Raw genomic sequence first — 25,481 nt, 5'->3', positions numbered from 1 at the left:
TCTTTCTCTATTGCCTCCTTGGATTTGAGGTCAATTCCTATTGTTAGGACCTGACCACGACCCACGACTTTTCTCTTTCGAGCTGATGACTCACCAACTCGATGTCCTTACGAAGTTCTAAACCTGATGTGGATAAGGCTTAGTAAGTAGGCGGTGTTTTTTCCCTTGCTCTTCGGCAGAAAGACCAGGATGGTCTGAGTACTAACTCTGCTCCATTTTAATTTAAAAAGTACATTTAGGTCCGTTTAACACATATGCTGTGTGATGTCCCGTCCGGTTATGGGATGCAGACTATAATGGTAAACATGATTCCGGTGAGTGTGAAGCACCTTTTGAACTATACAGGGTGGTCCGAACTGTATTCCGGAAACTTTGGCAGCATATTCTACAGTTAAAAATAAGTAAAAAAGTTCGTGTGAATGTATGTCCTAAATGTTTAGTTTCGGAGATACTTACAGGGTGTAGAAGTTTCGTGTTTATTTCGATTTTTTCCAAATAATTTATGAAACAACGTCAATATTTAGATGAAAATTGGTATGTAGGAGTTCTTTGACATGAGAAATTTGATTTTGATGTCAATATGACTCCTACTTGTAGAGGGCGCCACCTACATACGTTTTATCTGGTTTGAAGAGTAATAACTTTTCGTCCGTATCAGTATAAAACTACTGAGTAAAAAAATATACATTTACGACGTTTTTTACGTAAAAAAGGTCTCTTGATAAAAATCGCTACGAGTAATGGTTCTCGAGATATTTGAAATTGAAATTATCAATACCTGTCGTCATTGACATAATTAAACATGTTGACTAAACAGTTATTAGACTGAAATCATAAATTTCAAATGTTTTCGTGCCAAAAGTTCAACAGAAACTTTTATCATCATTTTTTCTAAGAAAAATATATAATTAATTAAAAAAAATAAAAAGTTAGATTGATCTATAAGCTATTGGCGGAAGGAGAACCTTGAAACAGCCTCAAAAGGAAACTTCCATTCCCCCAAATCACAGTGGATGACATACCAAGAATATACAAAACTTTGAGACACACCTCTCTGTGGAGAGTTGCTTCTCATCTAAGGAGAAACAAAAATAATTGGTTGAAAGAAACGTTTGGTCACGGCAGTTAAAAGACCATACGATAACGTGGAATACTGAAAAATCTAAGGTTTTCCTGGATTTTTAACAGGACACTCTCTCCTCAATGAACACCTCAGTAGATTTAAGCTGAGAAACAATGGCGAATGCAGATTTTGTGAGGAAAATGGGGAAACATCAGAACACCTTATCACTGAGTGCGCTGAGACACAATCATGCGTGCCACAAGCATTGACATGACTGATATCGGAGATGGAGAAATAACCTATGTAAAACCATCTCAGATACTGGCTTTTGTTAAAGCTCTGGGATTGTATGATGAGTTATAACTCAAGAAAGGGGGACACAATAGATCTAAGATCGTCGCGGTGATTAAATTCCTCTCTCTCATAGAATCTACAATCTACAATAATTGGAGGAAGTAAAAGATTAAAGATTACAAATAGACCGTGATGTTTACATTTGTGTCCTTGAGAAATTATGTAAAGGGACCCACACGTGCTCGCTCAGATTAAAAATGATTTGTTGTCGGTGGAATGCGGTAAAAAATAAATTACTCTTGGACGAGAGTGATTCCTACTGACGTTATATATTAGAATAAAAAGCCCATTTGCATAAATTAGTTTACAGTTTTAAATGTTCAGCACGATTCTTCGGGTAAGAGATCATAAAAATTTCAGTAAGCGAGCAATATCATTTTTTCAGTCGTATTTGAAAAAATCCTATCGGTCTTAAGAGTCTATTTCACTAGTCCGAAAAAGTAGCAAAATAAGCTTTCGGCATTTAACGTTTTATGTAAAACTGGCTAGGTATTTTTACACAAATAATGAAGAAGGAAATTAAAGATTAAGGATTATACTATATCCGTATTGTAGCACATTTTTATACAACTTTTTTATTTTTAAGATTTTGATGGTCAAACATCAACAAAATATTCCTTATGTTTGGACTAAATTTTCTCGAAAATAAAGACATAATTTAAAATTTCGTTACAATATGGAAATAGATTGAAGTTTCGTGATTACAGCGATATATAATTTATATAGTTTTGTAACGAATTACTCTCTATTTTATGACAAATGCTGAAGCTCTGCAAACCTTAATCAAGCGTTGATGAAAACCTTGGAAGTTTGAAATACCCTGTCGAATATGTTAAGACAGCAAAGAATTTAAAAATAATTTTATCATTTAGGTAGATCCTTTCTCAATAGTTTTTGTTTTGGTTCATCTCAATAGCTTTATTTTTGTTGGAGATACTCGTTTTTGAAGAAAACAATAACTTTTTACATTAAAGCCATATCTTTGCTTTTGGTCCTAGTCAACAGACCTAGTAAGTTTTGGTCCCGAAGCAGGCCTTCTTCGATTGTAAGATTTGCTTCGTTATCAATTTTCTTCTTACAGTCGGTTCACTTATACAGTATGTCCCGGATTGTCTTTACAAGAGGAAAAACTTTTTTATTATTGGCATTTTGAGAAAAATACATTCTTCATAAAAAATTTTGCTTGTTCTAAAATGGTTAATCCTGTTTGTACTTTCTCAAATATCCATACCGTTTTAGAGAAAATTAGATAAAAAAAAATTCACAGTCCTTTACAAAGATGCAACCGGGGGGGCATTGAAAATTATGAATAAAAACGTAAAAATATGATTAGTGTTAATATGAGTGTATTACATACATATCTTTAAATAACGAACGTTATGGATGAATGTTAAATAACGAAGTTTATGGCGCACTTCTGTGACGGCTTTTTCTGTCTTAATAATTATATATAGGGTGTTTTAGAACTCGAACCAAAGTCGAAATTTTGCAAAATCTCAAAAAAGAAAATCTCTCGAAAATAATAAATAGTAAAATGACATTTACCCTCTATGGATAGAACCCTACCTATGGTCCCATATAAACTGTATACTAAAATAAATATCTTTGACATATAATTGTCGTTTTTCTTGATATACTCCCCTGATTTTATTTTATTTTTCCAGAGCACTAATACTCTCTTTATGTTATTTTTTATTCCTAGAAGGATGATTTGAAGAAGAAATATTTCGTTCATATTATTGATGTCACTAAATAAACCCTTGTATAATATGTTATACTTCTAGATGTTATAGTAATGCATTTTCGTACAGCAAACTTTCATTCCCTATTCTACTCCCTAAGGGTACGAATTTCATAAATTCCTATGTCCAAATAATTAACTCATGTTTTTTAAATGATCCTTTGTGCAAATTTTTATATGTATAATCCAGAGGTCACGAAGGTTTATATAATTTTTTACTAACTTTACCCATTTGGTTGATGAATTTCAAAAATCTCTTCTTATTCTTCTTTCTGTAGAATTTCATTCTTCTAGTAAATGATTTTCATACAACAAATCGTTCGACATAATTTTACACTCTAAGAGGATGAATTTTCTAAAATCGCTTTGCATACTAATTCACTAATCATTAATGTCCTGTAAACGAACCTTTGTGCTAATATTGATGTATCTAAAGCTAGTGGTATGAACTGACCCCTAAAATATCTAAAAACTTGATATATAATCTCTGTAATCTAACTGACACACCATTGACAATGACAAATAATTGATTTCTGGAGGTATTTTGTGTAGGTGTTTTTCAGGTATGTTTTAATATTTATTCGTTTTACATAAAGAAATACCGATTAAACGATATAATAATACTTCATAACAAATCTAGACACATATACCTTTCATTTAAAAAAAGAATCATCAAGATTGGTGAGGCGGTTTCGGCGGATGGATGTAACAAAAAAACCCTTTGAGTTTTTATATATGTATCCCACTTCGGTGTCACAAGCTGAATTTTTCAGGGAAGGAAGTACAAGTACGTGATATGGGGACCCTTATTCCAAAAGTAGTACAAAATTAGACCGGGAAAAAGGGCACTATCATCAAAAATCGATATATTAATACCACCGTATAGAGAAAACAAATACTTATTTTTTGATCCATACAAAATAAAGTCTTCGTAGGGAGTAATTTTTATAATTATTTACAAAAAACATTTCCATTAGCGCTTATGACCGAAAAAACTTTAAACATGAATAACTCATTTCAATCATGCGAAAATTTGGTTTAAAAATGGACTTTTTTAAATATAACTTTCAATTAACGAAAAACGAAGGCCTAAATGAAAAAAAGAAACAATTTATAAGTTTCGCTTATGTCTTGACAAGGTAACAAAGCAAACCCCATATTTTTTGCTTTTAAACTAATAAATATATATCAATAAACAATTAGCGATGTCCGACTGCCGCCGCCGCGCCGAGATTTCCTATACGTATACGCGTGATGACGTCATGGTGTGGCAAATGTAGCATTTTAATTCGATTTGGGCTCCCTTATATAGGATAACAGAAACATTTTCAATGTTAAAACATGAAAATATTTTTGAACTTTCCTAAAAAAACTTCATTTGAAAATCCTAAAAATAAAAAGGCGTTTCAACGGCAATATAATTTCGATTTCACTGTTTAACACGATGGTTATTATTAATTTTGATTAACGTCATATTTTTGCTGTTAACCAATAACTACTATCAGTCTTTCTGTAGCATTGAACTAAATAAATTTTGTGCTTCTTTAACATTTTAAAACAGTAAAAAATATGACGTTAATTAAAATCCTATCAACAATAATAATTTTCTTTATTTAATTTTATTATTAACTATTTAGAAGCAAAAGTTTTTATGAAGAATGTATTTTTCTGAAAATCTCAATAATAAAAACGTTTTGCCTCTTGTAAAGGCATTCCAGAGACATACTGCATGTACAGGGTGGGTCAAATTCGACGCTTTTAAATGGAAACCCCCTTTTCTATAGGAGATAGACGAAAACTAATATCGGTGTCTGGAGCTCAATTTTTATCAAAAACATGATTGTGAAAACCGCATATCGATATCTGTTACTGTTTCGGAGTTACGGGGTGTTTTTCAAAAATATGCATTTTTAACAAATCGCTGTAACTTTTTTGCTATGGGAAATTTTGTATTTTTATGAAAACATTTTCAAAGCACCTTTTTACGTAGAATTTAATGGTTTAAGTATAATTTTTCTTAAATTAATAAGTTAAGAATTATCAACAGAAAATTTGATTTTTTATATGGGACACCCTGTATATTTTTAATTTATTGAAAAGAATTTAAAATTACCTTTCCAAAAATATAACACACTTGATATTTTGCTCGATTCCTCTTCGAGATATAGAGTATTATAAAAATTCGCGCGCTTTAAATAAGTAGGCTTTGAACGGCACCGGCTGTAATGCAAAAAAAAATTAGCTGTGAGAATCAGTTAAAATGAAAATAATATTTGCTATGAGAGATGCAGAATTTTATAACAATTTAAAATAGATTTAACCAACATCAACACATTTAAACTATATCTAATTACAATAAAAATAAATAGCAAACCAAGACATGAGATTTTGTTACAGGTGTTCGACATATCGACCGTCTTGTTATGGACAGACGGGGCAGTTTTTGAACATTTCTCGCGGAATTCATTAACTCAGTGGGGGTGAAAGATGCCCTCTCATAACTGCTAAGTATTTCTAATTCTTGTCTAGATTATACTAGAAGAATAAGGAACCTTTATTCTTACGCATATATATCCATAGGATTAGATCCATGGGCACTAAGTCAGGCGGCCTTGATGGCCAACGGCTGGGATCTTGGTTAGCTATTCAATTATTCTTGAAATTGGCTGCAAAAATTTGCTGATAACTTCAGCGTTCAGAGGCGGTGCGTCGTCTTGCTGGAAAAATATGTTTTCCAGTTCCATTAAGGGCATATCATCAATAATGGGTCCAAAGCCTACTAGTTAAAAGTGGCGAACTTTTAAAAATTCTGTATTTCGAAGGGGATTATAACAAAATATCAAGTATGCTATATTTTTGGAAAGGTAATTTTAAATTCTTTTCAGTTAATTAAAAATATAGAGGGTGTCCCAAATAAAAAGTCAATTTTTCTGTTGATAACTCTTAAATTATTAGTTTTAAAAAAAATAAAGTTAAACCATTAAATTCTACGTAAAAAAGTGATTTGGAAATGTTTTCATAGAAATACATAATTTTCCATAGTAAAAAAGTTACAGCGATTTGTTAAAAATGCACATTTTTGAAAAACACCCCGTAACTCCGAACCGGTAACAGATATTGAGTGCGGTTTTCACCATCATGTTTTTAATGAAAATTGAGCTCCAGACCCCGATATTAGTTTTCGTCTATCTCCTATAGAAAAGGGTGTTTCCATTTAAAAGCGTCGAATTTGACACACCCTGTACGTTCCTCACCTTTACCACCCTTATAATTCCCTTGATACATTAATAACTATTATAGAACAAGACTTCATACGTCATCCCGTAAGAGATTTCATTCTTGCTGGACATTTTCCACTTGTTATATTGTTTAAACCGGATCTGTAAAATTAATAACCATATTATTACGCAGTAAGCTGCGCTTTAGCAACAATTATTACTTTTTTTTGATAATATATGAAATCATTCCAACAATCAACATTATATTACTTGAAAATAAAAATCAATTTTATTGTTTCAGCGTAGCCGCACCTTAGAAGTCTGTACTCGTTTTTTTTTCTTTTGTAATACAACGATGATCAAAAATGCTGTACATAGATTAATTTTTTATTGCAATAAAATGATTGAAATAAGAATAAATCATAAATCATGAGTTAATTGAGTTGAATTTTTTATGCCGATCTGGCCATCGTAAAAGCTGGTCTGGATTTTAACGTGTAAGACAGTGGTATAGATAGTTGAATGGAAAGTCAAATGTAATAAAATACTGGCAACACTGTATGCAGCTTTTTATTTTGTTTCTCTGTCTGTCAACCGGTCATTTATATTTATCTCTCTGGCATGTGTTAAAACACAGACTACAGAGCACGGAGATGAAGTGTCCAGGATGGTAGAAGTGCGATTTCAATATTCATATGTTTTATTACGAACTAGCATGTACCCGCGACTTCGTTCGCGTCGAATTAATCATTTGTAATGGTGATGATAAAGCAAAGCAAGAATTTCCATTAACATACAAACTGGAGCAGAATCGTGGTTAATCAATTCCAACTTTTTGAAACACCCTCTATGATTTTTTTAAAAATTTCAAATGTAAAAAAACAAAATTGTATTAATTTCCCTATAGTATAGCGGGTGCGTCTCAAAAGTGGCTCACCCCTATAACTTTTTTATTTTTAAGATAAAAAACGAGATTTGGTATGTTAGTATATGACATAAATTAGGATTGATTGACGTATTAAATTGTTTTCTGTCACTTCCTGTTTCGCCGGAAATGATTACAACTTTTGATTTTTAAATGGTACCGTCGGTGTTTCGTTGCTTTATTCGATAGAAAATGACACTCTGAATAGAATGACATATCATATGTCAACTTTTGACATTTTCAAATATGGTTTATTTGAAAATGCAACATGCGATTCATAACGACAATTTGACTCGAAATACCAAGTGTGTGGTACCAAATTATTCGTAAAAAAATGCTTTTCCAAATGTGCTAATGAGCCACCCTCGTTCCATTTGAAAAAAATTAAATATGATTAAAAATACGATTTTGATATCTTTTAACCGGCCAGGACAAGACACTAAAAACATTAGACGATCAAATATATTTTTCCAAGGCTCCTTGATTAAAAATTAGTGTTTTTAACACAGCCATGGCACTCTAGATTGAAATTTAAAATTCAATTTTGTTTTAAGCGAAAATGTCAAAAGTTGACATATGATATGTCATTCTGTTCAGAATGTTATTTTCTATCGAATAAAGTAAAAAAATACCGTGGGTGCCATTTAAAAATCAAAAGTTGTAGTCATTTCCGGTGAAACAGGAAGTGACAGAAAACAATTGAATACGTCAATCAATCCTAATTTATGTCATATACTAACATACCAAATATCGTTTTTTTATCTTAAAAAATAAAAAAGTTATAGGGGTGAGCCAGTTTTGAGACGCACTCGGTATACCTAGGAATTATTCCGAAGAAATGAAAAAAACAACTTTACACTTTCTGAATACTGAATAAAAAATCTTATGAGAGTTTCTTTAAAATGGCGAAATCAGGGAACGTTATAACTAGATCTCTCGGGGGTGGTTGGGCCGTACTATTGGAATATATTTTAGATATATGTACAATCGAGGGTACAATATTAAATTAAAAGAATATCAAACCGATATTTGATATTGTGAAATTTTGGAAGCGATTCGAAAACGAAAAACAGATAGTAAAAAATGGCCTGCAAAACGTTTTTCTTTAAATTCAGTACTACCTATTATAGTATTCATGGTCTACTAATGTTCGTTAATTTTTTATAAAGTTGCTTGTAATTCCTCTTAGTTCCTGTGGAATTCCTCTAAATTCCTAAGGAATTCCTTGGAATTCATCGGAATTCTTACGGAAATCATTGGAATTCCTAGTAATTCCTTGGAACTCCTATGGAATTCCTCGTAATTCCTTGGAATTCCTGTAGAATTCCTTCATAGTGTACACCATAATTCCTCCGCGGTTTACCCCTCGTTTCACCCCCTTAGAATTCGAATTTCGAAAAATCCCTTCCTATCGAACCTTTACACCCTAAAGTCAATCCGTTTTCCAAAAATCAGCTTTTTACGTCAAGCACTTTAAGCAGGATCGTGATTAATCAATAACCAGATTTTTCGAAACACCCCGTATACATTTTTAAAAAATCTTAGAATATGTAAAAAAAAACAAAATAAAATATACGTGTTTAAGCGTTTTTTCGGAATCTTGACCGTTTTTTAAATAAAAAATATTGTAATATTTGAGGGGTGGTTTCACCCCCTTGGAACTGGAATTTCAAAAAAATCCCTTCTCATCGAACCTCAGGATCGTGATTAATCAGTGAGTCACTTAAGGATTTTATATATTAGTATAGACTAGTGAAGAGAAAGTGAGAGTTTTTTTTTATTAATTTTGGTGGTTTGGATGATCTGGAATGATTGAAACCGACTTTCTATTTAAATCTATTTAGATTTATCATAAAAAATTGGCTGAAAACAATACGGTAAAAAACCTAAAATAACTATAACAACATCGATCTGAAATATCTAATGAGTGCCTTTCAAAGCATGACAATGAGTGTGTGTAGGTCTGATGTTTATTTATCTATAGAGCTATCGAATTGTAAGAGCACTTGCAATTTGTAGTACTATTAGTTGTTTAAGAATAGATTATCCGCCTTCGAACGGCAACTGATTGTGTTAGACCTATACAATAGAGTTAATTTTGAATGGACGTGGTATGTTTTGATTTATTTGTTGTGTGTAGAACTTATAACTAGATAAAGTTTATAGAGTATTTGAAAGCTTCTAAAACCTTATAGACCTATTGGGTCTCTTTTTTAGAGTAATAACTCATCATACAATTTCAAGGCTTTGGCAAAAGCTAGTATATGCGACCGTTTCATAGAGGAGTTCTCCATCTCCAATATCAGTCATACCAAAGTTTTTGACACGAATGGTTGTCGTCTAGGCGCATTCAGTGATGAGGTATTCTGGTGTTTCCCCATTTCCCCACAGAATCTGCATTTGCCCTTGTTTCTTAGCTTCAATCTACTGAGGAAACATCATCATCATCATCATTTATCTCATTCCGTCCACTGCTGAACAAAAGCCTCCCTTAACTCTAGCCATAACTATCTATTTTGTGCCAGTTGAATCCAGTTTCCAGCCACTCTCCTAATATCATCTGTCCATCGACTAGGAGGTTGTCCTCTGCTTCTATAGGCCGCTTGTCATGGTTTCCATTCCACAAGTCTCTTTGTCCACCGTCCATCATTATCTTAGCCACATGTCCTGCCCAATTCCATTTAAGATCTAAGACAGATATCACCGCATCTCTTACTCCTGTTCGATTTCGTATGGTATGATTTGGTATTTTATCTCTAAATGTCACTCCCAACATGGACCTTTCCATTTTCCGTTGCATGACCTGTATTCTATGTATGTTCTTGTTTGTCAAAGTAAGTGTTTCAGCTCCATACGTGAGGACAGACAAGACACACTGGTTAAAGACCTTTCTTTTTGGAAGATCAGATCTCAATATAAGATTTAGTTTACCGAATGTCGCCCACGACAAACCTATTATTTGTAGAATTTCGTGTGCCTGATTATCTCTGAGCAGGGGCATAGGTGTATGCTATGGGGGTGGTACTATGATTAAGTCGCAAAAAAAATCACCGTCGGAATTTTTTTGTCGAATTAAAACGACAGCGATTTTTTTGTCTTCAAAAAGATATAAAAACATAACACAAAAATTAAAATATAGATTTGTAAATAACATAAACAAAAATGAAACAACGACGTTTATTAGTTAATTTTCTATAAATTATAAAAAAAACTCTAAACTATCAAAAAAAACTATAAAAACTATAAACTATAAATAAAACTACAAAACAAAATCAAGTTTTCTAGTACGCTGTTTGGAAAACCTATCAATAACAGCATCAACATTTATTTCAATATCTTTATGGATATTGATTAGAGTTAACCCCACTAATCTGTCCTGGCTAATAAGAACATTTTTGTGTGCTTTTAATTAGGTTGAACGTATTATAAACGATAAATCAACATAATTAAAAGCATACAAAGTGTTCTTATGTCGGATTTTAATTAAAAATCCTTTCATAGTCAATGACTATTTCAATTCTCGTATCTCGTCAAGCGTCAGGGGGGTACCCCCCCCCCCCCCCCCCCCCCCCCCCTAATCTACGCCCTTGTCTCTGAGACAGTGTCTTGTGAAAAACCCCGTGACAATCAACAAAATTGTACATACTTAAATTAAAGTAAGTGTGATTTTTCTCAATAGTAAGTCCTGAGAAATCCCTTTTAGTGTCTTAGATCGTTGGAAGTTTCCCATCCCAAGTTACGGATGGAGTCTTCCAGGTTCTTGAGTTCTTAAGTTGGTTAAGTTGGTTTTCACTCGGGAAGCAGTACGGTTCTGGTCCAGTTGGTGGAGTGTTCGCTATCCCTTGGTTGGCCGACACCCAGAATAGGAAGACTTAATTTTCTTTGTCTAATTTGTTCGCCATTCTTTGACCAACTTCGAATTGATGTTTACTGAGTTGATCGGTGTTAAACCTGCTTAAGTATCTGATAAGATGGCTATTTCTTGTTACCGAAAATCAATTTTAAATACTAACCAGAATATCATGCTTGTATATAACTCATTTTATTTTATTTATACTCATAAAATTAAAATTAGACACCAAAAAGTCACGTATTTTATAATTTCAATTTCCCACTGCACTATTTTCAGTGATTTATATATTTTTTGCATCTCGATACGAGGGCGTTGAAAGTTGCACTGGTGCCAATTTACGTTTGGTAATAAAAATGGTAAAATATCCATGCAAGAAAAATGGGCTTAAACTTTATTAACTAAACTAAACAAGGAAGCGATAAATGCGTGGATTTTGGCAAAAGCCATTTGAAAATTATCAATTAATTTTATTATTTTTTATGTCGGAAAATATTACGGACGGTATCTCAGCTACAAGTTAATTAGTTGGTTTAGAACTGATAAAAATATACAGGGCGAGTCTTAAATAAGTGCAAATAATGTCAAGTTTGGTAGATCTCGCCAAAAGAAACATATTTTCTCTTTACCGTTTTTTTTTGTTTTAAGTCCAAAATACCCGAGTTGTTCAAGTTTGAGAATTTCAAAAACTGATTTATTTTTTAAAAAATTTGAGAGCCACCGGATTTTTTCTGTATTTGCATCCCTTTTAGCGCCGTAATATCAAAGATTGACAAATTCTATCTTGACAAAATTTGCGGTGGACAGGCAGTTCTAAAAAGTTTCCTAAAATATACAGAAAAAACTTATAGACGTGTTTCTCGCGTCGAAACGTACCACCCCTGAAAATATTTCCTCTATTTAACCCTGTATATTTGATAATATACAGTGTGAAAAAAATACTAACGGATAAAAGTAATTGATAATAATTTAAAAATCATTTTTATCATTAAAATCCTCATAAAATGTTTTTGGACACTCTGTATAAATCTATTTTATCGATGTCATGATCAATTACATCATCCAATTAAGGCGTTTTTTCTTTGAGTTTCCTTTTAAGTAAGAGGCTTACTTAACTTGTAATGGTAATGATGTTTGATGATGTGTTCTATTTTTAATTCATTTAATTATTTCTTTGCAAACAAATGTTACAAAATATCGGTACCACATCATATCAGTTAATAGTTTTAAAGTTAAAATTGGTATATTTAAATAATGGTATTATTTTTAGGGTTATGTACCTAAAAAGGAAAAAATGCGACCAGCATTTGATACAATGTTATTACTGGTCGCAGCTGCGTTTCCTAACAACATCGAATCAAATGCCTGTCACTGCGACCTAGTCGTCAGTGCGTTAGAGCCTTTAATAGGATAATTTTGTTGTTCTCTCTGTGTGTCAAGACCCCAGATCATATACATACTTGGATGCATAAACGCCATACGATTAGCATTAAAAACGATGTCTCTAACATCACGACATGCCATTTTCAAACCTTCTTTATGCCCCCAAGATTGTCATTGGTAAGTTTAATCAGATAATCGCTCTTAGCTCTGCTGATTCCTTCGACATTAATTTGTAAGATTCTTAGGACGTTGTTACAGTCCCGTGTCGATTGGCCCCTAGAAGGGCCGTTGTTTCTACTCTGAGATCTCATAACGTACTCTTTGCTTTGCTGGGAAATCCTCTAAGAGGTTCAGCAGCCAATGTGTAGACTATTTTGCCGTGAGGATATCACGTGTTCTATCAGATGACTTGCAGAGGTTAAATGACTACTTTCGTAAGTGGAGGCTTCGCCCAAACATTGCTAAGACTGAGGTTTCGTGCTTTCATCTTCACAACTTACAAGCCAAGTATTTTGGGGATCGCGCAAGTCAAATTTGGGGATCAACTGGTAAAATACAACTCTCACCCAAAATAATTAGGAGTCACATTGGATCGGTCTCTCACGTTCAAGCCACACCTCACCAAGACGGCTGCAAAAATAAATACTAGAAATAATATACTGCACAAGATCGCAGGTAGCAGCTGGGGAGCAAACACCAGGGTACTTAAAACAACTGCAATGACCCTCACATATTCGGTGGCAGAATATTGCTGCCCTGTCTGGATAAATAGCAATCATACTCATCTTATTGACACTCGTCTTAACAGCGCGATGAGAATTATAACGGGCACTATCAGAAGCACTCCGATCCAGTGGTTCCCTGTATTATCAAACATTACTCCCCCTCATCTGAGAAGACAGGCGGCTCTAGTCAGAGAGTGGAAAAAGTGCACCAGCAATGTTCATCTGCCCATCCATGATCATTGCGAAAATTTCTTGAATCGCCTGAAATCCAGAAAACCGCCATGGGTATTAGAGCAGCAGCTACTAAATTCCAACTTTCGGGTTGAAACTGCTGGCAAGATGAATGGTCACAAAATAATCCTGACCTCAATCACTTGATAACTGACCCAGTACTCTGCCCTCCCGGATTCAATTTGCCAAGAAAAACGTGGACAACACTCAATCGGTTCAGAACTAACCATGGCAGAACTAACCGGGCAGAACCCGCTTCTGGACACACAAATGGGGACTAACCGACAGCCCTAACTGCGATTCTGAACATACACCTTTTTATATCGCAACAGAGTGCCCATTAACAAAGGCGCAGTTCTCTTTAAATCGTCTTCATGAGGCTGACCTGGATGCTATAGAATGGATCGCAGAGCTAAATCTTGTAGTGTAAATTTATAGTTGTTCGTTTTTACTGTAACATTGTGATATGTCTCTTACACATCTGATTGTTGATCTTTGAATTGTTTGTATTATTGTATTGATTTCTTTTTTTAATTTCTTGATATCATGTGTACTCTTAATACGCCATACGAAATATATATACCTTCTTTATTGCACTTATGAAACGTTCAATAGGTTTGTCTTTCTCGAGGACCTGTCACCTTACTTTGCGCATGCGCATTAAAAGTTGCACGTATTTCCAAAACAATCACAATTTTATACAGTTTAGAAAGTACAGATTATACATTGTTATGGAAACCAACTTTTCATTATTATCATATTGTCATAATCATATGTCATAATCTTGTTTCCATTGTGTAGTGAGGCTTGTTTTTTGCGTTTTATATTTTAAAAATGTTATTAACTACTCTTTAATCTATCGCTTTCATACAGGGTATCCCAAGCTGAGCGTGCACTAGAAGTTTTTAGAGAACTACAATATCTAGATCGGAGATTATTTGTACATCATTGTTTTACAACGAGATCTATCGATTAAAAATATTTTCAATATGGCAGCACTTCCGGAAACACTTTCTTATTTTAAATGGCTTCCCCCATTTTTTATTACATTCTTAAATTCTCTGTAAAATTTTATGACTTTTGATATTCAAACACTCTATACCTAACATTAACCGTTTATGAGAAAAAAAAATATTAAAAAAAATTTGGACGAAAAAAACTAGCTGTCAAAAAAATTTGTATAGCCTAAAAGTCAAATTTAGTGAGTATCACAGCCACTGTGACATAAAGAAACGACATCTGGATCCTCTGGATCTCTCGAAATTTCCAACGAATCGGGAAATGTTCTCATATATTCGCCGTCAAGTTTAAATGCTCTTCATTAATATACTTTTAACCCGAGCAAAACAAAGCAGCGATAAACCTGTCGATTAAAGCAGTGTCGTAAATAAAAACTCGACGACAACCCTGAACCTAGAGCCAGCCGGCCGACATCGCCTTTTCGCTGACCTTAGTTTAAGAATCGTCGGCGCAAGGATGTCTCGGAAATAGAGTCCCACCGAAATTTATTCGCGAATTTAACGATCTTTTTATCGTTTTCGCCTCGTTCTGTCATCAACTAGATTTTCGTGAATGTGTCACTAAGAAGGTCCAATTATACCCAAGTAGCAAAAAGAAATTCTAAAAGGATTGAATTATTTTATAACAGTCGAATAGCGTTGTCTTAAGGACTGTTTGATTTTATTAAGCGTTTGGTTTCGACCATTCTGTTTTTTAATAAAAGTTGTCATATTAAACTATTTTCTAGTAGTTTTTACAACGTATCCTATAACGCATTAAACGATAATTTCTTTTAGTATGATATAACACTTAATAAGACAATGCTATATGATAACAAACATATTATTTTATTAGACTCTTATACCCACCATGTAAGAGTTCTATAATATTCATATAACTAGTAGTCACAAGATCATATAATAGTTACTTAAACTTGTCTTATTAAAGTTGTATTACGTTGTATGATAGAACGTTTTATTGCGTTAAACTACGGTGCTGTATACAACACAGTTATATAGCCTTATATGATAAAAATTGTGATTAACAAAATAAATTCGCTGTAATATCTGCATTATAAAACTGGTAATGTATAATATAACCTCATTTTAAATTAAATGGTATACCTAGTTATTTATTTTGTTATTGTTGTTGTTGCAAAAGTAATATCTACGTACGAGTATAATCAATCACAGCTATTATGAATTCTGGACAAAGTTGGAAAAAAGTTAACAAACGCAGTGGTAGTTATAAAGAGCATGTAAGAAAAAACTCCTCGAAATTACGGCAAATAATCCACAGAATTCCCTGGGTTCTCAAAAGCCAAAATCTCTCCGGTTGTCTGGCTTCTCCAAAGCATTGTTGCCACGTTGGTGTAAAAGTTTTACTGTAGTAATGTTTGTATTGTTTTATTGTTGTTTTTCCAAGTCTTTAGGTTGCCGCTCACTCGTCGGGCACGCATGAAATGCATTGCGTGCATGAATCCATGAAAATCTGATCATGTTTGTTAGTTTAAATACTAATCAAATGAGATTTGGCAACATCTATTTGTCACAAATCTCAATATGTCCAAAATAGTTCTATAGTGCCTGGAAATTCTGCGTAATGATAGATATTTATCCTATACCGTTTTATTTTACAACAAAGACTTATTTAAGGGATTCATTTATGGCCGCCATTATGGCCGCCATTATATGAAGCAAAATTAAAAACATTAAAATACATTGTAAAATGTTATTTTTGAGAACTATTTTGTGATAAGATTCCCACATACAGTAATAAAGTGTTTCATTAAATTAAAAACAAGAATTTTTGAAAATTTTATTTTATTTTATTATTTAAATTTATATGTAAACCTTAATCGAAATTAAAGCGCTTTAATTTTTTGCCAAATACATACCTATAATCTACCAGAAAAATTTTCGGCGCAACAAAAATTGTCCCTACTTTTCAAACCCTATTAATGATTTTTTATAGTACATATTTGTTGTACCTTCTGGCTCTGCCCGCCATTTTCATTGTCGAGTAAAGTCTCCTTTTTAACAATCCACATCCTCTAGATTCATTTTACGACACGCTTAAAATATAATTTGCTCCAAATATTCTTTGGTAAAAAATAAAATACTCTTGTACCTCGCTAAATGATCAAATGTTTTTATTGTTCTGTTTCTTAGATGTGACCACGTAATACACAATAAAACTAGTTTTATAATAGTCATATAATACTGTGTAAAATAGTTGCATAAGAGTTGTATACCCTTTTTATAGAACTTCTATACTACTAAACGGTTGTATAAAAATGGGCCTTTTTTGGTTGTAAAGCTATCATATTACGGTCATATTGCACGTTATATGAATTGAGGTATCCTATAAAAATCATCACAAGTCTAAAACCTTTAGACACTCGAAGGAGTTTTTCGAAGATTTTTCTTGATTTAAGTGAGAACAATGTTTGGATTATCGAGAGGTTTTTAACAGGACACAAACTCTCTCTCCTCAACGTAGATTGAAGCTAAGAAATAACAGCAAATGCAGCTTCTGTGGGGAAAATGGAGAAACACCAGAATACCTCTCTCTTAGTGCGCCGAAATGGCAACCATTGGTACCTTAAACTTTGGTACGATTGAAGCTATCGGGGATGGAGAACCAGCCTCTCTGAAGCCGTCTCAGATACTGGCGTTTGCCAAAGCCCTGAGACCGTATGTTGAGTTATAACTCATTATAACTCAATAAAGTGGGGCACACAATAGATCTACAGATCGCGGTGATTAACCTACCCCCCTCCCACACATTCTGTATTCTTCATACCGTTGCTTAACCCGGATAATTGATTACGTACTTTAAATAAAGACTATATTTTTTTTATGATTTAATTACAAATGTATAGCTTTCATATTTTTCCTTATACTTGGTAGTATAAGATGGTACTACTTGCCAAATTTCGGCCGTATCTTTTTTTACGTTAACTTGGAAGTTTTATTTTTTCACAGCTTCAAGGCACTGTAAACCTGAGTTTATTGTTTTAAATTCAACTGGATAGTTGATACCTCCACGCTGTACCCGAGATAAGGGGTCTTGACCGACAGACAGACGGATAGAAGTGATCCTATAAGAGTTCCGTTTTTTCCTTTTAAGGTACGGAACTCTAAAAATGAGTGTTAATTCATTTGAGGAAGCGTTACTGGTCCACTTACCTTGTAAAACTCCCAACTAAACATTCCTCTTCCAACTTCCTTTTCAAACTCCCGTTTCTTCTTCTGTTATCTTCAACTCCAGCACATTTACCTTCGCATTTTTCAGTTATCACAGTTGCATCTTCATTTTTTCTTTTCCCTTTACCTTTCACATCACTACTATCCCTCAAATCATCATTGTCACCTATACTACCGTTAACTTTAACTACACATTCGTTACTATCGTGCAATTTATCGAATAAATTGCCATCAAAACTTGACCCTTTCGATTCTTTAAGCTTGTGATGATGCTGATTCTTGTGATGATGGTGATGTCGTTTATGATCGAGTATAGTTCTACTAAAAGATGTATTGTTGTTTTTCGTGGACGTGGATGATTTTTTGAATTTGAAGTTGTTATTTCGTTGATTACGGATCTGCTTGTTTTTACAGCTTCTGTTCGTAATGCAGTGGTGAGTCGTGTTAGTTTGTATCCTCGATGCGGTTTCCATAGTTCTCGTGGGTCTGTTTCTTTTTTTGTTTATTTGTTTGTTCATTTTATTTGTTGCGCTTTTAAGTGAGTGTTGATTTTATCTTATTGTTTGCTTGTTTTTTTATTGTTATAATACTTTCCATTGTTATAGTAATATCTGAAAAGAAAAAGGCATGTATATTTAAGCAGTAACTGAGTTTGATATGGCAATAGTCTTGATATTCGTAATGTTAAGAATATTGTACCGTATGATGTCGGAAAAAAAAACAGCGTCAAAGAATAATCCCCGAATGCCATTTCTCGGCTGGGAAATTAAGAGACCTAGGGAAAAGATCAAACTTGAGATGGGACCATGATATTAGGAATTTAGCAAGGATAACTTGGGCCCTCATAGCCAACAATAGGCCCAGCTATAACGAGAGTATCTAAATATGTGAGTAATTGGAAATTGTTGAAAATGATGATGATGATGATGATGATACTACAGCATATTTAATAAGAGACTTTTAAAAATCTAATATTTTTGTATAGTTTCACAAAACAAGGTAATTTTCCAAAATTGTTTATATACAGGGCGGTCCCAATTTCTGAAGAAACGTCAATATTTGTATAAAATTGGTGTCTAGGAGTTTTTTGACATGAGCGCCACCTACACATTTTTTAACTGGTTTTTTAAGAGTAATAAATTGACTGATAACAGTGAGTAAAAAATATACATTTACGACGTTTTTTTATGTAAAAAAGGTCTCTTTGTAAAAATCGCTTCAAGTAATGACTCTCGAGTTATTTGGAATCTGTCATCATTGACATAAATTAAACATGTTGACTAGATAGTTATTAGACTGAAATCATAAATTTGTGATGTTTTGTGTCAAAAGTTCAACAGAACCTATTTTATCGTCATTTTCTGGAAGAAAAACTGTATGATTAATTTAAAAAAATAAAAAGTTCCCAAATTTACCTGACAGGTTTTGTGTAGATGACGCTATGTGTAGATGGTTTAAAAAATATTCAGAAATTATTATTTCAAGGAATTTATTACGAGTAGAAAAAATATTGTGCTGGGTTGGCGTTGGTTTCTATGTAATTTGACAAATAAATAAAGCTCTCTCTTTAGTTGTCAGTTTTGAGTCAGTATTTTTTAATTCTCTTTCGTGTCGATTGCTGATTGAATTGGAGCCAGAAATGGCTCAAAACGAAATAAGTAAATTACCAACAGATATTCAGGCTGAGGCACCAAACGCCATATCCAAACTACTTCCATTTAAATCCCGAATAACTTATAACCTATCCTCGCTGTTAGAGTATCATTTAATCTACCCTTGTGGTTAAAGTACTATTTTCTCTACTATTTTTGATAGATATAAGGCAATTTTAACAGTTGCTATGGAAAAAAACTAATGGTACAATACATGGTACAAAGAATACAAGGTATGATCGATAGCGGCTCCAATTTCGTTCAGTTCGCGCATACCACCTGTGACGTCACTAGGAAAATGAGGAATAAATAAAAAATAAAGAAAGTTGACAGGAGATCAGCATTTTTTGAGGTTATGGTTAAGAATTGTTTATTTTTAAGACTTTTTAGTTAGTTTAATTTAATAATTACTAAAACCAGAAGTTCCAAAAAAATATATTTAAAAATAATAATTATCTATTAACATGGATTTGGACTTTGGACCATAATAGGTAAGAATACTAAATTTATTTCTATATTCGGTACCTATAAAATTGTTTATTAGGTTTTTAGTTTGCGATGTTTATGGTAAATAATTTTCATGTTCATTGCCTCTGATTTCACATGAGGACAGAGATGAGGATATATATGGAAAAGTAACCACAAGAGGAATTGTTACATCATTTAAAAAATGTTGGGAATTTTATTGTTTCCCATCGAAAAGTAGAAAATGCCAATGCAGATGAATGTATTGTAATTGTGATAGAAGTAATTCCAAGGGTGAAGTTTATTATAATTAGTGGAAGTAATTCCAAGGGTGAAGTTTATTATAATTAGTTACCTGTGCTTCTTTTTATATGTAGATGTTTCAGGTTTTGAGAATAAATCGTTTGAACGAAACCCAAAATTTAGAGGAAGTATTTGCATACCCAGAATATGCCCATCAAGGATTATATAGCTCAAATTTCCTCTAATGGTAGGCAATTATTCAATGCAAATTAACTTTTTAAGTGACTGAAATATTAAATAGATTACAATATGGCATATCATTAAAAATATATTACTTTTAGGTACAATTAGGGCCCGATACATTTCAAAAAGTAGAATATTATTTTATATTAAATGAGGTATTGTACCAACAATCAATTTATATTAATACCGGAGATTAAAAAAATAACAGAATAAATAGTTCTTTTTTTTTATACCACAAAATAAACTATAGAATACAACAGTATTTAAAAAATAAATAAAAAGTTATGTCCCGGCCGAGATTCGAACTCCGGTCTCTCGCTTCCTAGCCCGACTCCTTACGCACTGCTCCACAGTAACTTGCTTAGCGATAATTCAATGACGGTATATAAACAAAAAAACAGGTTTATAACAATATCTTGACGATTTGAACTGGCGCGCGGAGCGTGCTGACCAATAGCGCCTGTTATAACCTGTGACGTAGCGACCAACCTGCCCAATATCATACCTTGTATTCTTTGTACCATGGGTACAATATGTTTGGCTATTATAAAAGTATTGAGAAAAAGGGGTGTTATTATACAGGGTGTCTTAAATAAGCGCAAATATTTTAGGGGTAATATATTTCGACCCCAGAAACACAGTTACGTGGTTTATTTGGCGACCATTTTTTTCGGAGAATTTGTATTTTTTTGGAATTTTTAGTTAAAAAAACAAAATGTCTTGATAACATTGCAACATAAGTAGTAGATTAAATTTACAAGAAAGAAAACTCGTCATATTAATTATTTTTTTCTACTTTATATACAATAATTAAAGAAACACCGTGTATAAGTATGTACAATTTACATTAATTTTTCTATTGCGCGATTGAATGCACAATATTTAAAATGCGAACTTCGAAAGTTATTTTAAATAATTTCTGACTAACGCTTATAAATAGCTTTCCCACTGCGATAATTATACATATCTTCTATTTTTTTTTGTTCATTACAAATAAACAAATTGTATAGTTGAAATAATTATAAGTCTTACTAAGTATAGCTGTGTTTAAGACAATTAGAATAATAAATAAGATTAAGATAGTTTTTGCAGTGATTGTATAATTTCATATATAATTATATTGAAATTTTTGGGAACTCTTGTATAATAAGTAGTGATAACATTTTTTTCTAATAATTTCTTTTCGTTAACTACGTACTTTTGAGGATTTTTTAACCCTTCCTTTGACCGTGAAATTTATTTCAACCCTCTTGCCAAAACCCCCTTTCACCCCTACGTATGATTTTGTGAGATTCGGCTTAACCCCCCTTGATTGATTTCCTGACGTCATTAATTGACACCCCCTCAAATTAATTAATTTTTTCCTTAGCAACTGTTAAAATTGCCTCATATCTATCAAAAATAGTAGATAAAATAGAACTTTAATCGCAATGGTAGATTAAATGATACTTTAACAGCGAGGATTGGTTAAAAACTTTATTTCTTCTCGCACGTTGTTTAATTGCTTCCATTTTTGAAAATTTCTGTATTCCTTTTCATAACTTATTCGGGATTTAAATGGAAGTAGTTTGGATATGGCGTTTGTCGCCTCAGCCTGGATATCTGTTGGTAATTTACTTATTTCGTTTTGAGCCATTTCTGACTCCAATTCAATCAGCAATCGACACGAAAAAGAGAATTAAAAAATATTGACTCAAAACTGACAACTAAAGAGACAGCTTTATTTATTTGTCAAATTACATAGAAACCAACGCCAACCCAGCACAATATTTTTACTACTCGTAATAAATTCCTTGAAATAATAAGTAAATTGTAGATAAACGATTAGATTTTTACAAATTGTAAGTTTCGGGTTTGTTGAAGGTCTATTAGAGCTACAATTTAAAAATATTTTTACAAGATACAGAGTGTCCCAAATAAGTAAAAAATATTATAGTTGTATTTTTTTATATGGAACACCCTGTATATTATTCTATTTTTGGATTCTACGATTGAAATAAAGGTAAATTTTATTAAGGTTTATCACACTTAAACCTTACCGTTTTTGAAATATTTTCAATTTTATGAAATTGCAGTAAAAATTTTAAGGCTTTATTTCTCCTAGGGTATCAAAGTTTTTAATACTAAATATTTACTGAAGATTATTTATTGATCAGATATTGTGTTGCAATAATAAAAATTTTACTACCATATACAGAGTGTCCAAAAATTTATATTAAATAATTACTAGCTTTAAATGGCAATAACTTGTTTCATTTAAATGGAACACCCTATATATTTTACGTGAATCAGATGCACAATGTAATTGTCTATCAAATTGTATTATACCATTTTTTACCCATCTCTTCAAGTTTTCGTAGAAATTGCATTTGGTTATAATATAGACCTCATTTATCACTATACCCATGGAATATTGACATTTCAGATTTTTTTATAGCACCATAATATGTACAAAATGTACAGGTGGTAAATATTGCATGCCCATTGGCATACAAAAAAACTATTTAAATCTTTGTAAAAGAGTATACCAATTAAATATACCACCATTATTTCCTACCAAAAACACCAAAAATTAGTTAATTACATACTTTTAAATTGTTTTAATTAATAAATTATTCTAAATAAATGTGGATTTGGCTCAGAAATCAATATAATAATAACTATGAAAATGAATGTCTCTGTTTTTATAAATAAGCATTCGTCAATAAATGAAATAAAATTTATAAGGTGTTACTTTTTACCACACTGTGTAATACACACACAAAATTCAGTTTTTTAGTATTTGGAACAATTATTATTAATATTTGGAACAATTATTATTAATATTATTTGTCAATTAATGTAGTTTGAATACTGGGATCATATTAATTGGTCCTCTTTAACAAAAAATACTTAAACAGTTTTTTTTTTATTTTTTAATTAAATAAGCGAACTATATCAACAATATTAGTATATGTACCCTTTGAAAATTTGTTACATCTTTAAAAATAAGCTAAGCGAACTATATCAACAATATTAGTATATGTACCCTTTGAAAATTTGTTACATCTTCAAAAATAAGCTAAAATGTCAATATTTCATGGGTATAGTGATAAATGAGGTCTAAACTATAAGAAAATGCATTTTCTATGAAAACTTGAAGAGATGGGTAAAAAATGGATCAATACAATTTGATAGACAATTACATTATGTATCTCATTCACGTAAAATATATAGGGTGTTCCATTTAAATTAAACAAGTTATTGCCGTTTAAACCTAGTAATTATTTAATAAAAAATTTTGGACACTCTGTATTAGGTCGTAAAATTTTTATTATTGCAACACAATATATGACCAATAAATAATCTTCAGTAAATATTTAGTATTAAAAACTTTTATACCCTTGGAGAAATAAAGCCTTAAATTTTTTTCTGCAATTTCATAAAATTGAAAATATTTCAAAAACCGTAAGGTTTAAGTGTGATAAACCTTAATCAAATTTACCTTTATTTCAATCGTAGAATCCAAAAATAGAATAATATACAGGGTGTTCCATTTAAAAAAATACAACTATAATATTTTTTACTTATTTGGGACACTCTGTATCTTGTAAAAATATTTTTAAATTGTAGCTTTAATAGTCCTTCAACGAACCCAAAACTTACAATTTGTAAAAATCTAATCGTTTAGCTACAATACTCCGTGTCGTATGTGGTGAACAACCCTGTATAAAAAATAACTATTTTTTTAGCAAATATTATAATTTTTGTTCTGCTATTTGTTGCTAAATTTTTCGAGAAACAAATATTTATAGTTCAAATTTAAATATAAAGATTTATTTTGGGTGGTGACTGTCGAACCAATATATTCTGCAACCTAATTTTAGTTAAGGTATTTAAAAGAGCACATTATTCAATTCAAATCGTTAAGCCGTATCTACACCTAAGGTTTTAACTGTCAGGTAAGATGGAAGTTTTACCTACAGTTTTATCAGTTATAGTTTTTTGTATGTTGAAGTTGAAAAGAAAAGAAAAACATGGAATTTTATTACAAAATTGTACAGGGTGGCGCCTCTCATACGACGCGGAGGCTGCAAGGAGAACTAGAGCTTATATTGAAATGAAATTTTGTGAGCATATGTAGGTTGATTTAGAGCATTTTTAGAAAAATATAGAAAAAAGTTCTACAGGATTTCCCCCCAAAACATTTCACATCAAAGTTGTGTTTTTTGTAATGGAACACCGTATATATTAATTGATTTTCGGATTATAGGGGAAAAACAAAGGTGAGTTTCATTAGAGAAGTATATCGCTAAAATGTAAGGTTTTTGACATATTTAACCATAGACTTAAAATAAAATATAGACTACACTATTTACATTTCAACGCGGACAAACAATCTTTTTTGTACACATGTTTACTTCTGGGTACAGTCGACCGAGCCTTCCTCATCCAGCCTATGTTGTCACGTCTTTAATATTATCAATATTTTTTTTCTTCTTATACACATACATTGAGATATTAATACTACAGTTTAATAAAGTAGGTTTTAATATTCCATAGGTGTATTAAATAGTCCTTATACTACTAAATTATAAATCGGATACTGTTTAAAAAGGATAAGTTCTTTACAATATGACAACACCGATTAGAGGCGAGGGAGCCTATTCATTCATTTATTACCTTGTAGTACGTGTCGCACGTGTGAGGTAAAGCTTTGTTGCCGCTATCTCCCCGGCTGTATTAACGCATTTTCTTAGCTTGTAGTCCTTAAGTGTTTATTTTATTGACTTTTTCTGTTCAAGAACTGTAAAATATGGTTCGCCAGTGCCAAATTTGCAAGAAATTTGACTTAAATAATCCATTTAAGTCTTGAAACGACTTTTGACCGGTAGGCAACTCTCAATTTACCCTTTGGGAGTCAGTGGCGTTGTTGTAGAAAGGCACTTATTTAGATAATATTTTAGTAAAATGGAAAATCTGAATTTTTTCCCATTTTTAACTTAATAAAAAAAACAGATTTGTATGTTAGTAGGTATATGACATAAATTAGGATTTATTGACGTATTCAATTGTTTTTGGTCTCTTCCTGTTTCGCCGAAATGATTACATCTTTTGATTTTTAAAGGCACCCTCGGTATATTGCTACTTTATTCGATAAAAAATGACACTCTGAATACAATATTTTTTAATATACCGGG

General features: G+C 32.1%; 1 protein-coding gene across 3 annotated transcripts in view; it reads right to left on the bottom strand.

Moving 5' to 3' along the window:
- Positions 1 to 25,481, bottom strand: part of LOC115888732 — a 197,494-nt gene that overhangs the window by 133,117 nt on the left and 38,896 nt on the right. For 2 of the 3 annotated variants that reach the window (XM_030908550.1, XM_030908551.1), the window contains exon 2: positions 17,681 to 18,309. The exons of the other annotated variant lie outside the window; for it this stretch is intronic. In XM_030908550.1, coding sequence (XP_030764410.1) covers positions 17,681 to 18,216 — 536 coding nt within the window. In that variant the 5' untranslated portion in view covers positions 18,217 to 18,309. The remainder of the gene's footprint in view (positions 1 to 17,680; positions 18,310 to 25,481) is intronic. 3 annotated transcript variants of the gene reach the window in all.

The sequence above is a fragment of the Sitophilus oryzae genome, unplaced genomic scaffold (assembly GCF_002938485.1).
Source record: "Sitophilus oryzae breed Bouriz unplaced genomic scaffold, Soryzae_2.0 scaffold_808_pilon_pilon, whole genome shotgun sequence".
NCBI lineage: Eukaryota > Metazoa > Arthropoda > Insecta > Coleoptera > Curculionidae > Sitophilus > Sitophilus oryzae.
The sequence above is the reverse complement of the archived record's forward strand: the minus strand, read 5'-3'. Positions and strand labels throughout refer to the sequence as shown.